General features: G+C 35.8%; 1 protein-coding gene across 1 annotated transcript; it reads left to right on the plus strand.

Moving 5' to 3' along the window:
• Window positions 1–59: 59 nt before the first annotated feature.
• On the plus strand, window positions 60–9,795 carry LOC108479364 (cysteine-tryptophan domain-containing zinc finger protein 7). The gene is made up of 14 exons (XM_017781910.2): window positions 60–690; window positions 1,356–1,428; window positions 1,538–1,665; window positions 1,794–2,195; window positions 2,320–3,554; window positions 3,769–4,205; window positions 4,293–6,172; window positions 6,270–6,430; window positions 6,636–6,796; window positions 7,482–7,633; window positions 8,035–8,543; window positions 8,703–8,852; window positions 8,959–9,054; window positions 9,524–9,795. The coding sequence occupies exons 1-11, from the start codon at window positions 517–519 to the stop codon at window positions 8,227–8,229; spliced, it is 4,998 nt and encodes a 1,665-aa protein (XP_017637399.1). The 5' UTR covers window positions 60–516; the 3' UTR covers window positions 8,230–8,543; window positions 8,703–8,852; window positions 8,959–9,054; window positions 9,524–9,795.
• The last annotated feature ends 2,566 nt before the right edge of the window (window positions 9,796–12,361 follow it).

The following is a 12,361-nucleotide window of genomic DNA, read 5'->3' on the forward strand; positions in this document are numbered from 1 at the left end:
AACTGTTGACCCATAAACATTCGCATATATATATATATATAATAAGTAAAAATAAATCACAATGGAAGAAATAAATAAATAAAAAATAAAAAGCGGCTGCTGTGTACGACAAAGACCAGAGAGAGTCCCTCTCTTTCTCTCCCTTTCTCTCTCTGCTATCAATTCCAGCTGAAGAGATCGCACCCAAAAAAAAAATAAATTCAAATCCCTAAATAAAACCCTTAACAGCAATAAATTTTCGATAGATCCTTACTTTCAAATCTCTATTTTCTTTTCTTTTTTTTGGAAATTAAACTTTTTTTTTGAAATTTCGGTTAGGTGTTGGGATTCGTGATCGAATTTTGGTTTTTGATTGAAATTAGGGCAAAAGCTTTGTTTCCCTTTGGTGGGTTTTAGCGAGTTGTAGAAGAATGGTTGGGAAAAACTTGTGGGCTTGGAATAAAAGAAAATTACGTTTGAGGTCTTGGTGATTGGGGTGAGATTTACCTTTTATTTTTTTTATTTTTAAATTGTTGAATGATTTCGTTAGGGAGTAACGATGCGAGGAAGGGGGTAGGGTTAGGGTTTGGTGGAAGAAAAATGGAAGAGGCTGAGCTTGAGGAAGGAGAGGCTTGCTCCTATAATAACAATAACGACGATTATGATGCCACCACTGACCCCGAAGCTGATCTATCTTCTCTCGCTTACATAGTAAGGAGCTTTGACTCTTCCTTTTTTTTCTTTTAACTAATGTTTAATTATATTGTGTTGACCCTTCTTTTTTTGGGTTTTAGTTTCGAAGTTAAGATTTTTATGCTGATTAACTGCAATGTTGGATATTGTTACTTCAGTTTAAACGCGTTTACTGCTTAACTGTGTTGCTTTTAGAAATATAAGATATGGACTGGTATTTTACTTTTTTATTCTAACATTGCGAGGTCTATGATGGGGATATTTAGAGGTTTACTCGATAGGTGTCTAGTGCAGCCATAAATTAAGCTTTTCTCGTGTAGTGGTGTATTAATGTTTTTCAGAATTTCTTGAGTTGTTGGTATGAATTGGACTCCTAGCTATTGGAGGAGCCATTATTCATAAATTTCCATATAAGGTTGGTTATGATTCATTATGGGACTCTTGACTGTTATGCTGCGGATTTTGTAATTGGGAGTAAGGAGAGCAAGATTCAAGCACATTCATTAGCTTATGGAGTTGCTGTGTGCTATTAGTGCATTTAGACGATTAGCCACTATCTCTACAATGTATGCAGAATTTAGACCTTTCTAAATGTCTTATTACTTGTTTGATGCTTGTTCTTAGTTCCTACCTATTCTTTTATTATCTTTTAGTGATATTTGGCTCCTGAAATGTTTTTTAAGGATGAGAAAATTCAACATGTTCTTGGACATCTTCAAAAAGATTTTGAAGGTGGAGTTTCTGCTGAGAATCTCGGTAAGTCAAAACAATAAGAGAATCGTGGTTCTTGTGAGGTCAAGAGTCACCAAAAATCGGAGTTCGTAAATTGAAATTGATGATTTTGGGATGTTTGACATTGCCACAGGGGCAAAGTTTGGTGGTTATGGATCATTCTTACCGACTTATACACGTTCTCCTAGTTGGCCTCATCCGAAGAGTCCACTAATTAAGAGCTGCAATACATCCAAGTCTCCAAACGATATGCCATTGGAGGTAGAGTTTTTTAGTTTGTCCCCCAAATGGATATATAGTTCATTTCATATGAGGGAGGAATCTTTCTATCTTGATTTATGTGAGAAGTCCAAGTTAATATGAGCACTTAGTTCGTTTTTTTTATATAGGATGACCATCGTAACTCGGCATGTTGGCCAAGTGGTTCACAGTCACAGAGGGCTGGACCACCTCCAATAAATGTTGGAACCCTCCCTGCTTTGAAGGCATTGTCTGCGAATGATTCAATCAAACAAGAGGTCAGCGTAACACCTGGTGATGCTGATGAGCTTGCCTTTAGGTGCGAATCTGCAAACAAGAAAGCTGCCAATATACCAGACCAGAAAACATTAAAGGTGCGAATCAAAGTGGGGTCAGACAACTTGTCAACACAAAAGAATGCTGCAATCTACAGTGGTCTTGGCCTTGATGTATCACCATCTTCCTCCTTAGATGGGAGCCCTTCAGAAAGTGATGGGATGTATCGACAGACTCAAGAACCATTGTTTGATTCTCCAACCAGTATTCTTCGGGTAAATCCTCCATCTTCTATTTTGTTAATCTTCCTATTAAAAGAATGTTCCTTTTCTCCTATCTTCCTACATCTGATATACCTGAAATGATCTGAATATATATATTTTTGAATATTTTGAGCAGTTTATGACTTCCTTCCCACTAGCTGGTGAGGCACTACTGTCACCTCTACCCGATCATCTACTTAACTTGATTGTAAAGGAAAAGCCAAAAGAGAATAGATCTGATTCTGGAAAGGGGGATGGAATATTGTTGGGAGACAAGAAAGCAAAGTCAGCAGAGAAAAAGGATTTTCCAGCAGAAAGGAAGAGTAGCAACAACAGGGAAATGAGGAACGACAACAGTACAGTGTCAAAGAAGGGAGTAGATATCAATGTATTGGCTTGTGAGGAGCTTGTTTCAAAAACATTGAAACTTCCTCTTTTATCTGATTCATATTCTGCTGTAGCCAAGGTAAAAAATAAGGGCATAGCTAGAAACAAAGGTGTCCATGATGTAGCTGAGGAGTCAGTGGAGCCAAGACTTACCCAAGAGATTGGCTGGGAGAGTCCAAGGGCTGGCTCAGCTGGAAAGGTTTTGGAGGAACAAAAGACAAGTTCTTGGGGTGATACTTCAGGCTCTGTTAGAAAAGGTGGGTATAATAAAGCGGACAAAACTTGTGATTCTGTCAAAGCTGACTCTAATACTCTCAAAGGTAGCAAAGTTCTAAATAGTGAATCGGTAGATCCTCCTATTCAGAAGATCAGCCCAAGAGTGACAGCGCATGAGCAAGGCAATATGAAGGTACCTCCTGCAAAGGAGCATACCTCATCTGGTGGAAAACGAAAATTGAAAGGCAGTCTAGATGCAGAGGTAGCAAAAGAAAGCTTGAGGGTTGGTTCGCCTTTGATGCTGAATAATAAGCAGACTGCTCATGTAAACAGTTATACAAACAAAAGGGAAATGGGAGGTAAAAAATTAGACAGGTCGTTTCAAAAGGCTGAAGATATGTATAGAGATGTTTTTGGAGATATTGGAGAACCAGAACGGGAAGAGAACCGAACAAGTTCATTGGAAATTCCTTCTGAAGATCGGCTGAAGATAGCTGATAAGATTGTAAAAAACACATCAGCCACTAACAACGGACATGGTGATAGACTGAGTGGTAAGCAAATTGAGGGCATATTGGCAACTAAATCGGGCCCCAGAGCAACTGTGGGTGCACATTTCAACTCTGCTAATGTGAATGTTGCTGCTTCTGTATTGATACAAGAAAATTGGGTTTGTTGTGATAAGTGCCAGAAGTGGCGTCTTCTCCCAATAAACATAAACCCTGCTGACTTACCTGAGAAGTGGTTATGCAGCATGCTTAACTGGCTGTAAGTTCTTTATCATCACCCTTTCTAATTTTTTATGAATGTAATTAGTTGTTGAGATTTATAAGCTTTTTCATGCTTGTATTTTGTAAAAAAATTATTGGATTGAACATGAGACCCACGGGTGTTGATAGTTTAACTTTTGTGATAGATTGTGGGAAGGTATCTCTTTTTCCTTGTTAAAATCTTTAAATTTGTTTGTCCCTTAAATGTTTAGGCCTGCAATGAATCGCTGCAGTGTCGAGGAGGATGAAACTACCGAAGCTGTTTTCGCATTGTATCATGTTCCTGCTGTAGACAGTCAAGCTAATCTGCAAAGTAATCCTGTCAATATTATGTCTTTACCACCCTCATCTGATGCCTTGCAACATGACCAAAACCAGCGAAGTTTCGGTTCACACACTGTTTTCCCTGCTGGAAGTAAGAAACACGGTTTAAAAGAAATATCAAATGCAATAGATAAAGATGGGCCAACTTCTATGAAGAAGAACGTGGAGTCATCAGTTCGATCTGGAAGCCCGACTGATGTGACTCAATCTCCTGTGGTTGGTGAACCTGCTTTGAAGCCTGTAATTAAATGTGATTTACCTGTTGAGAAACACAGAAATAATCAGAAAGAGAAGCATAAATTGCCAGAACACAGTTCTGATGGAGGTATTCTTTTTAAGCTGATACCAGTCATACTTGTAAAACTTGGTTTCTAAATTGTTAATGTGTTGCTTTTGTAAAATATGCTAATAGGTGATACCAAAACTTCAAAGATGAAAGGCAAAAGGATCACTGATCAAGATTCTTTAAGGGCCTCCAAGAAAATTAAGGGTGAAAGTTCACATCTTGCTGAAAAAGATTGGATGTTGGACCATTCTGGTAAGGGTGGGCCTAGCACAAGTAATGGTTTGCCTAGCACATCAATAGGAAAGGATCAGCCTAGACACAGTCAACTTTTTGCTTATAAGGATTCAAAGTCTGATAAGGATAGGCAGCAGGTCTCTGGTAAAAGAGTAAAGGATAAAGTTCTGGTTTCCTCAACTGATGGACCAATGGACCAGATGAACGATGGTGTGGAAGTTTCAAGAAAGAGGAAAGCTGATGCTTGTGTTGGCAGTCAGTTATGTACAGGTTCTCTCCGAAGTGTGAGTGATCACCTCCAGGATAGCAAAGTGTTTGTGAAGGAAGAGTTCAATGAGAATGACAACAACAGGGAAAAGAAGGCCAGGTTATCCAAGCCTGGAAGGAAGGATTCTTCTGCAAGTAAAAGCAGTGGGAAACTAGAGAAAAAAGGTATACATGAACAGAATCAACAAAGTGGGCAATATCTAGGTAGCTTAGATGGTACGGATTCATTGAAAAGGGATTTTGGATCTGCCCAACCTTCTTTAGTAGCTACCTCTAGCTCATCTAAACTTTCGTGTTCACATAAATCAAAACCTGGCTTCCATGAAACAAAAGGCTCATCAGTAGAATCGGTTTCCTCATCTCCTATGAGAATTGCTAATCCCGATAAATTTCCATTGACAAGGAGGAATGTTGCAGGGAAAGATGAGTCTTGTGAAGCTGGTCTTTTTGTTTTAGATAGTCTAGGAAGATGTTCAGATGGTGAAGATAATGGTGGGAGTGACAAGTCAGGGACAGTAAGGAAGGAAAAAACTTTGGCTGCAGCTCAACATGGGTCCCTTGTGTCCTCTTTACTTGATATTCAGGACAAGGATGGTGGTCAATTAGGTGGCAGTAAAGCCAAGGCACCAATTAAATCTTCTCCTGATACTAGAAAAGGCCAGTTCATGAATGGTAGTGCTGATTATTTAGGCCAAGAGCCTCAATTTTCTGGTAAATCAATGACAATGAATGAACCCCATGATGAGGACAATCAGAATGACAACCATGGCAATGGCAAAGTCTCTCATCCAAGAAAGTCAGGCAAAGGGTCCTCATGGTCAAAGGACAGGAGTTGTAATTTTAAATCTGGTTTTGTTGATGTACAGCAAGATCATCTGCCTTCATATGAGGTAAAGCCTACAGACAGTAGAAATCAATTTCAGGAGAGGCCTGGAGTCAAGTCTGATGAGAGTGAGAATAGATTTCTGGAAAATAAAGAATCTTTGGGAAAATCGTCTGGTGAGATTGGTAAAAGGGGGAATCAGTCAAATGGATGGTCAGATGCTAAACCAGATGCCACTGGAGGTCAGGATGTAATGTCTACCATGAAGCAAAATCCTGTGCAGGAGAGCAATGGTGAAAAATATACAAAGAGGTTTCACTCTGACAACTCTGATCATGCAGAAATTGCTTCTGAGAGAGGGAACTCTCGATCACTACCACCCTCTGGAGGAAGTCAGAACGAGATGCTGACTCGTTACCCCAACACGGTTTCTGGGTCCCAAAAGGGAAATGGAGCTGTCAGATCTCAAGCTGATGATGCATTGAAGGTAAAGAAACAAATAAAGAAGGCTGATCATCAAAATGGGACTCAGCATAAAAATAGTTCAAGACATACTACATCAGCTGGACGTATCAGGGATGTTGATGCTCCAAGTCCAATGAGAAAGGATCACTCATGTCAGGCCGCTACCAATACTTTGAAGGAGGCTAAAGATTTAAAGCATATGGCTGATCGTGTCAAGGTTTTGCCTTATTGTTTTCTTGTAACTTATTTCTTGCATTTTCTCATTGTCTTGCCTCTAGCATTATTTTATTTATAATTTTTGAATATTCCCCCAGAATTCTGGATCAAATTCGGAGAGCACATTACTTTACTTCCAGGCAGCACTGAAATTTCTTTATAGTGCTTCTCTACTAGAATCTTGCAACAATGAGAGTACCAAACATGGGGAGATGGCTCAGTCTGTGCAAATTTATAGTAGCACTGCAAAACTCTGCGAGTAAGTAAAATATCAGTTGCTCTAGTTGGTATTCTCTTCCTTTTGTAATCGTGAGTTGCTATTTATCGTTGTTGGAGCTTGATCTTGTATTAGTTGAAAAAAATTCCTGCAACATGGAAATCTTTAGTTATGCATTTTATTTTGGGGTGGTTTCAGTTTTCTGGTACTTGACTTTATTTTTGTTTGTTTACCAATCAAAATTCAGGTTTTGTGCCCATGAATATGAGAGATTAAAAGACATGGCTGCTGCTTCTTTGGCATACAAGTGTATGGAGGTTGCATATATGAGAGTTATCTATTCCTGTCATGCCAATGCAAGTAGAGATCGGCTTGAGTTGCAGATAGCTTTACAAACGGCTCATCCTGGTAAACCAAAGAACCCTATCATTGCTCTAACTAAAATCCATCCTGTTAGTCTGTGTAGTATATATAATTGTAATTTTTGTTTATGGGAGCTTCCACCACTTATTGATCAGGGAGCTTGAGCCTGTTATATATACTCTGATTGCTTTATTTGTGGAAAGGCCTCTGCACATAAGATGGCTGCATCCTAGAAGCTGAGCTGAACTAATTGCACTGCATGAATGATTAGTTTACTTGCTTAACTACTGCGAATTTGTTCTTCAGTGTCTTCAAATCTGAGAATCTTCAGGCAGAGTGTCTTTCTGTTTTTCTTTTTGAAGGAAAGACTGTCTTTCGGTTACTTGTGTTGTTGTGGGTTGTTTTTCAATCATACAGATGCATATCTGTTCTTCTGTTTTAGGTGGAGTAGTCGAGTCTGTAAATCATCAGTGTTCTAGTTCCCATTTGATGGTGCAACATTTACTACATGGGGATTGGCCTTCTTGTTATGCATTCATATGAGTACATATTTTCTAGTATGCCTACTCATCAGTCTCTCAGTCTCCCACAGCCCCTTAATTGCCTTTATCTGTTGTTTTGTGTCATGGACATTAAATTCTTTATGACTACTGTTAATGTCGCATTGATTGAGACAAACTTACAGTTAATTTTAACTTCTTTTCTTGACATTGTGGTTGTTTCATATCAGGGGAGTCTCCTGCGTCTGATGTTGATAATTTAAACCAATCAACATCAGCAGACAAGGCTGCTGTTTCAAAAGGAGTTGGTTCTTCCCAGGTTGCTGGAAGTCATGTTATTTCTGCTCGAAACCGTAATAACTTTGTGCGCCTGCTCAGTTTTGTAAGTCTACCTTGGGTTGTATATCATTTTGAAAGTGTAATATGTGTTCTTATATATTTTGGAGTGAAAATGTTACTGAACCGCGCCCTCCCCCAAAAAAAAAAAAAAAAAAAAACATAAATCTTTATCCCTGAAACTAATTTTCTTTCTGTTCTAATGGCCAAAAGCTGTTGTGCAGTTCTCATGACCTTTTCTCACCCTACGCCTTCAATTAAAGGCTTCTGATTACTGTATGTTGAAATTGCACATGTGCCCATTTAAGCGAATAGACTTTTGTAGTCATGAACTGTGTGTATTATCTCCTACTGTCATGTATTATGTCAGTTTGTGCTCTATTGTGTGTACAGCTTGTTTAAGTTTGTAGACTTATCATAACTAAAATCAAATGTGATGATTTGCAGACACAGGATGTAAATTATGCAATGGAAGCTTCAAGGAAATCACGAGCTACTCTTGCAGCTGCCAATTCAAGTTTGGGAGGGGCTAAAAGTAGGGAGGCTTTATCCTCTGTGAAGAAGGCTCTTGATTTTAGCTTCCAAGACGTAGAGGGAGTGCTACATTTGGTACGAGTGGCAATGGAAGCCATTAGCCATTAAGGAAAAAAATCTGGTTGGAAAGGATGGTTGTATACTAGGAGGAAATTTCATCTTGATGGTTTATCCTTGGGGTATGAAGTTCTAGATGAGAAAAAGAAGGGTTGGCCAGCCCTTCCTGCTTCAATCCTGAGCACTTCCAAGTTGGCAAGTGCCTCTTTTCTAACACTTGCTGTACATTTGTACAATACAAGACAAAACTGAGATTATCAGTATATTTTTTCACAAGCTTCAACTGCTTTCTGACAAGGAACAAGCTCTTTTAATTTCCTTTCCAAGACGGTACTATGAAGCAGAGCACTGTAATTGGCAGTCAGGTTTGCTACACTTAGACTCATCCTGCTTTAAAAAATAATGTTTGACGCATTAAGTCAATTTTCTCTTCTTTTCTCTTTCCCTTTGCCCTCATCCTTGTCCATTTCCTTTTCTGTTTATGTTTTCTTTAAGTTTCACCTTCCTTATCCGTATTTGTGCAGGTCAGCTGTTGTAGTGCTTGTCATTGTATATAGTTCTGATTAATCAAGATGAGTTGAAAGAATATAGGAAGAAAAAGGAAATTGGTGGTGCTAGTGATCCGAAGAAGGTTGCTGGAATTCTTTATTTCATTTCTTTTCTTCCCTTTAAAGGTTTGTTTTTGATTGCTTAATATTTACTTTGGCATACCATTGCTTCCAATCATTCTTATGTTGTGGCCGTATATATACTTACGTACCATAAATATATTCTTTGTAGGGTTCTCTATGTGGAATGTGGCTGGTAGCAAGTGATTTTGTTTGTGGGAGAGAGATCATTCTATTATATTCAAGTTGGCCTTCTTGATGTTGATAGGTAAAAAACCAAATCTTTCAGTGGCCGCTACTGTTCTTTTACTGAATTACAATCCTCTGCTAAATCTCTTGCCAAAAAAAAAAAAAAAAAAAAGCTCGGAGAGACACAAACAGTTTCATTAACCCTTTACATTAGTGGACTAAAGAAGCCCTTGCAAATCTCATATTCTTAGCGTGTACATCCGTAGAGTCAGTTTTATACATTGAGGAACTTATTTATCAAGTAAAATTTGAAAAACATGATCTTTCTATGTTTAAATATTCGGGGTCAGCGGCTAACTTCATATTAATGAGGTTTTTTACACATGATCTTTCGATGTTTAAATATTCGGGGTCAGCGGCTAACTTCATATTAATGAGGTTTTTTACACATCTCTTTGTTGGAATCAGTAGTTCATGTTTGTAGAATGTACAGCTTTGAATCAATTTTTGATTGTGAGTGCTGATTATACAATATGTGTTGATTTCAGGTTGAATAATATGTGCAGTTGCATAAGCAGCGAAGCTGCTTATGTATCAAACTATTGTAGCAAAATTGCTACTTGTCTTTTAACCTTTTATTTCATTATCGTTGCTATTTCACTGTAAAATATCTTGGCACTTAATTTAGAGCTGATATATATATAATGTGACAAAATTTTTGAACTTGCTGCATTTCTTGTCTGTATATGTACATAGCAATGACAATTATTTGAACTTTTGATCAATAAAATTGAAGGGTGAAATCAATATATCCATGAAATTTGAATCTGCTTTTAAATGTAATTCAATTATGTTGCCTGTCCTAGGTTTGATTAATTAATGTTTTGTCTGGCGTCCCACTCAATTTATATAATTGCGAAAAGATGGTTATAATAATATTCAGCTGCATTCAATTATGGGTGAAGATTTTATATAATAAAATATATTTATAAGAAATTGATGTATTACTTTAGTAGAAATAGTAATGTTAAGATTTTGAAAATTATGGTGCTTTTATCTTCGAACAGAAATACTGCAAGTTTGATTTATGTCTTTATTTTTACAAATCATTAATGGTACTATGGAATTAGTATCATTTTATATTTATATATTGTATACATAAATTATTATATTAATTTAATATAAAAATAAATGTATGTATTTTGTTTTTTAAATGTGTACAATTGAATCAAAATTAAAATAATGTATATTTATGAATCACGTTTCAAATTTTATGTGTATAATTGTACCAATAAAAGTTCATGTATTAAATTATACATTTAACGAAGTTTGTGTAAATTTGATATTTATCTCTTTTATAAAAGACTTAATCAACTATTTAAATTCTTATAATTTTTCAACCGAGTTTAGACTTAATCAACTATGTAAATAATAGTATATGTATGGCTTAAAAGCACAAAAAGAACTTAAATTATGCTCTCTTTTTTTCTAGATTATGTACAAAGTTAATATTGTTCATTTTGTGACACGTGATTCTTTTAAAATAAAATAAATTAAAAAATATAAGTAAATTAAATTATTAAAAATCAAATTAAATTATATTAAATAAAAACTTTTAAATATTTTTATTATACTCTCTCCTTCCTCACATGATTCTTTCTTTTATGTTAATGTATTCTGTTTTAATTGTTAAATAACTTTGATTTGTAAATATTTAAAAAAGATGAAGAAAGTTATTCTTAAGAAAAATAATATGAGTTTTGAATTGAGGTTTAAAAACGAAAAAGAAACTTGCAGTTGTCAAAATTTGAGTTTAGATGAGCCTTCCGACGGGTTCTTGAATTTTACATCAACTAATTTTTGGATTTTTTAGTTAAAAAATATCTGTGTCACAAAATGATTGGTTAATAATTATTTTAATGGTGTGAATTGTTTTGGAGTAATTTAAGTAACCATGTATAATTTAGGTATCATTGATGGGCGTTGAAACCACTAAATATAAATTCCTACGACAAAATAACAATACTTAGCAATATAGAGTAGTAGGGTCGAATCCACAGGGACTAGCTATCTAATTTCGCCTTTTTCTGTGACCAGAATCGATGTTGTGGTCACAGTCATGCCCACGACCTATGTGTAGAAATGCTGAAAATAAAAATAAAAATGGTGGTTTAAATTTGTTAAGATAAAAAAAAAAAGAAAATACGAAAAATAAAATAAAACAAATTCAAAAATGCAAAAAATAAATAAATTTAAGAAAATAAAATAAATAGATAAAAAAATCTTTTTTTAAGCTTAGCCTTAGCCTCGGTGTACTCCAATCGCCCACTTTTTCTTATGTAGTCAATCCTGGTACGACCTGCAAACTGTCTCTTGCCAAACTTCTAACTGCGATATATGTGTTCGCAATTTAAGATTTCGACAGCCTTATAATCTGAAAAGGCCAACTCAAATCCACGACTTCAACCGCGTGGGTTGTTTAAATCCGATCTCTATCTCTCTTGACGAAATTCAACTGGCTTTTTCCACCTAGACACGCCAATTTGTTCGTAGGAATTCGAACACAACACGACCGATTCGTCTTCCCAATTATACGCCAAACAACTCCAACTCAACATGCACTTTTTGAATCAAAGCTGAATCAACTTTAAAGGACGAATTTATACTATCCTATATACTGGAGAGATAAAAAATACTGCGTTTAGAGGTTTTTTTGAGCGGGCTCATATGTTACTATTGTTTTATTGGAGCAATTTCTAAGCTAAAACTAAAAAGCGTTTAATTACTCATGGAAAAAAAATCATGCTTTGAAAATAGATTTGTGGAATTGTGGGTGATGAAAAGGGGGAGGGCATTGGAAGGCAATTAAATCAAAAGGTTGAAAGTAAAAGAAAAAAAATTAAAATGGCAGAATATAGAACTGATGCGTGTAAGGAAAAAATAAAGAATTTATTAAATGTCAAAGGCCAAGTGTGTGTTCAATTAGCTGCAGTCACTAGGTATTTACACACACTTCTAGTGCTAAAATTTAGCTAGATTTTTCTAAATATTATCACTAAATAATTCAAAATTTAAAAATCAAATTTAAATTAGAATTTAAACTAATTACAGAATTGTAACAATATAAAAAATCCTTCAATCTTTATCCAACCACTTTTTAAAAAAATCTTCAACCCTTCAAATTTTATTTAGTTATCTTGGAATATTCAATCTTTCAATCAAGCCCTTCTCTTTGCTTTTTGGTCCAATTTAGCTCCTTTTTGTAAGAGTTTGAATTCGGTACACCAACTTCATTCCTGATAATAAAAATCTAAATTTAATAGAAATACGAATTTATCTTGCTATCAACCATCTATGAAAGAAAAAAAAAAACTTGCGAAGGTAAA

The sequence above is a fragment of the Gossypium arboreum genome, chromosome 12 (genome assembly GCF_025698485.1).
Source record: "Gossypium arboreum isolate Shixiya-1 chromosome 12, ASM2569848v2, whole genome shotgun sequence".
Taxonomy (NCBI): Eukaryota; Viridiplantae; Streptophyta; class Magnoliopsida; order Malvales; family Malvaceae; genus Gossypium; species Gossypium arboreum.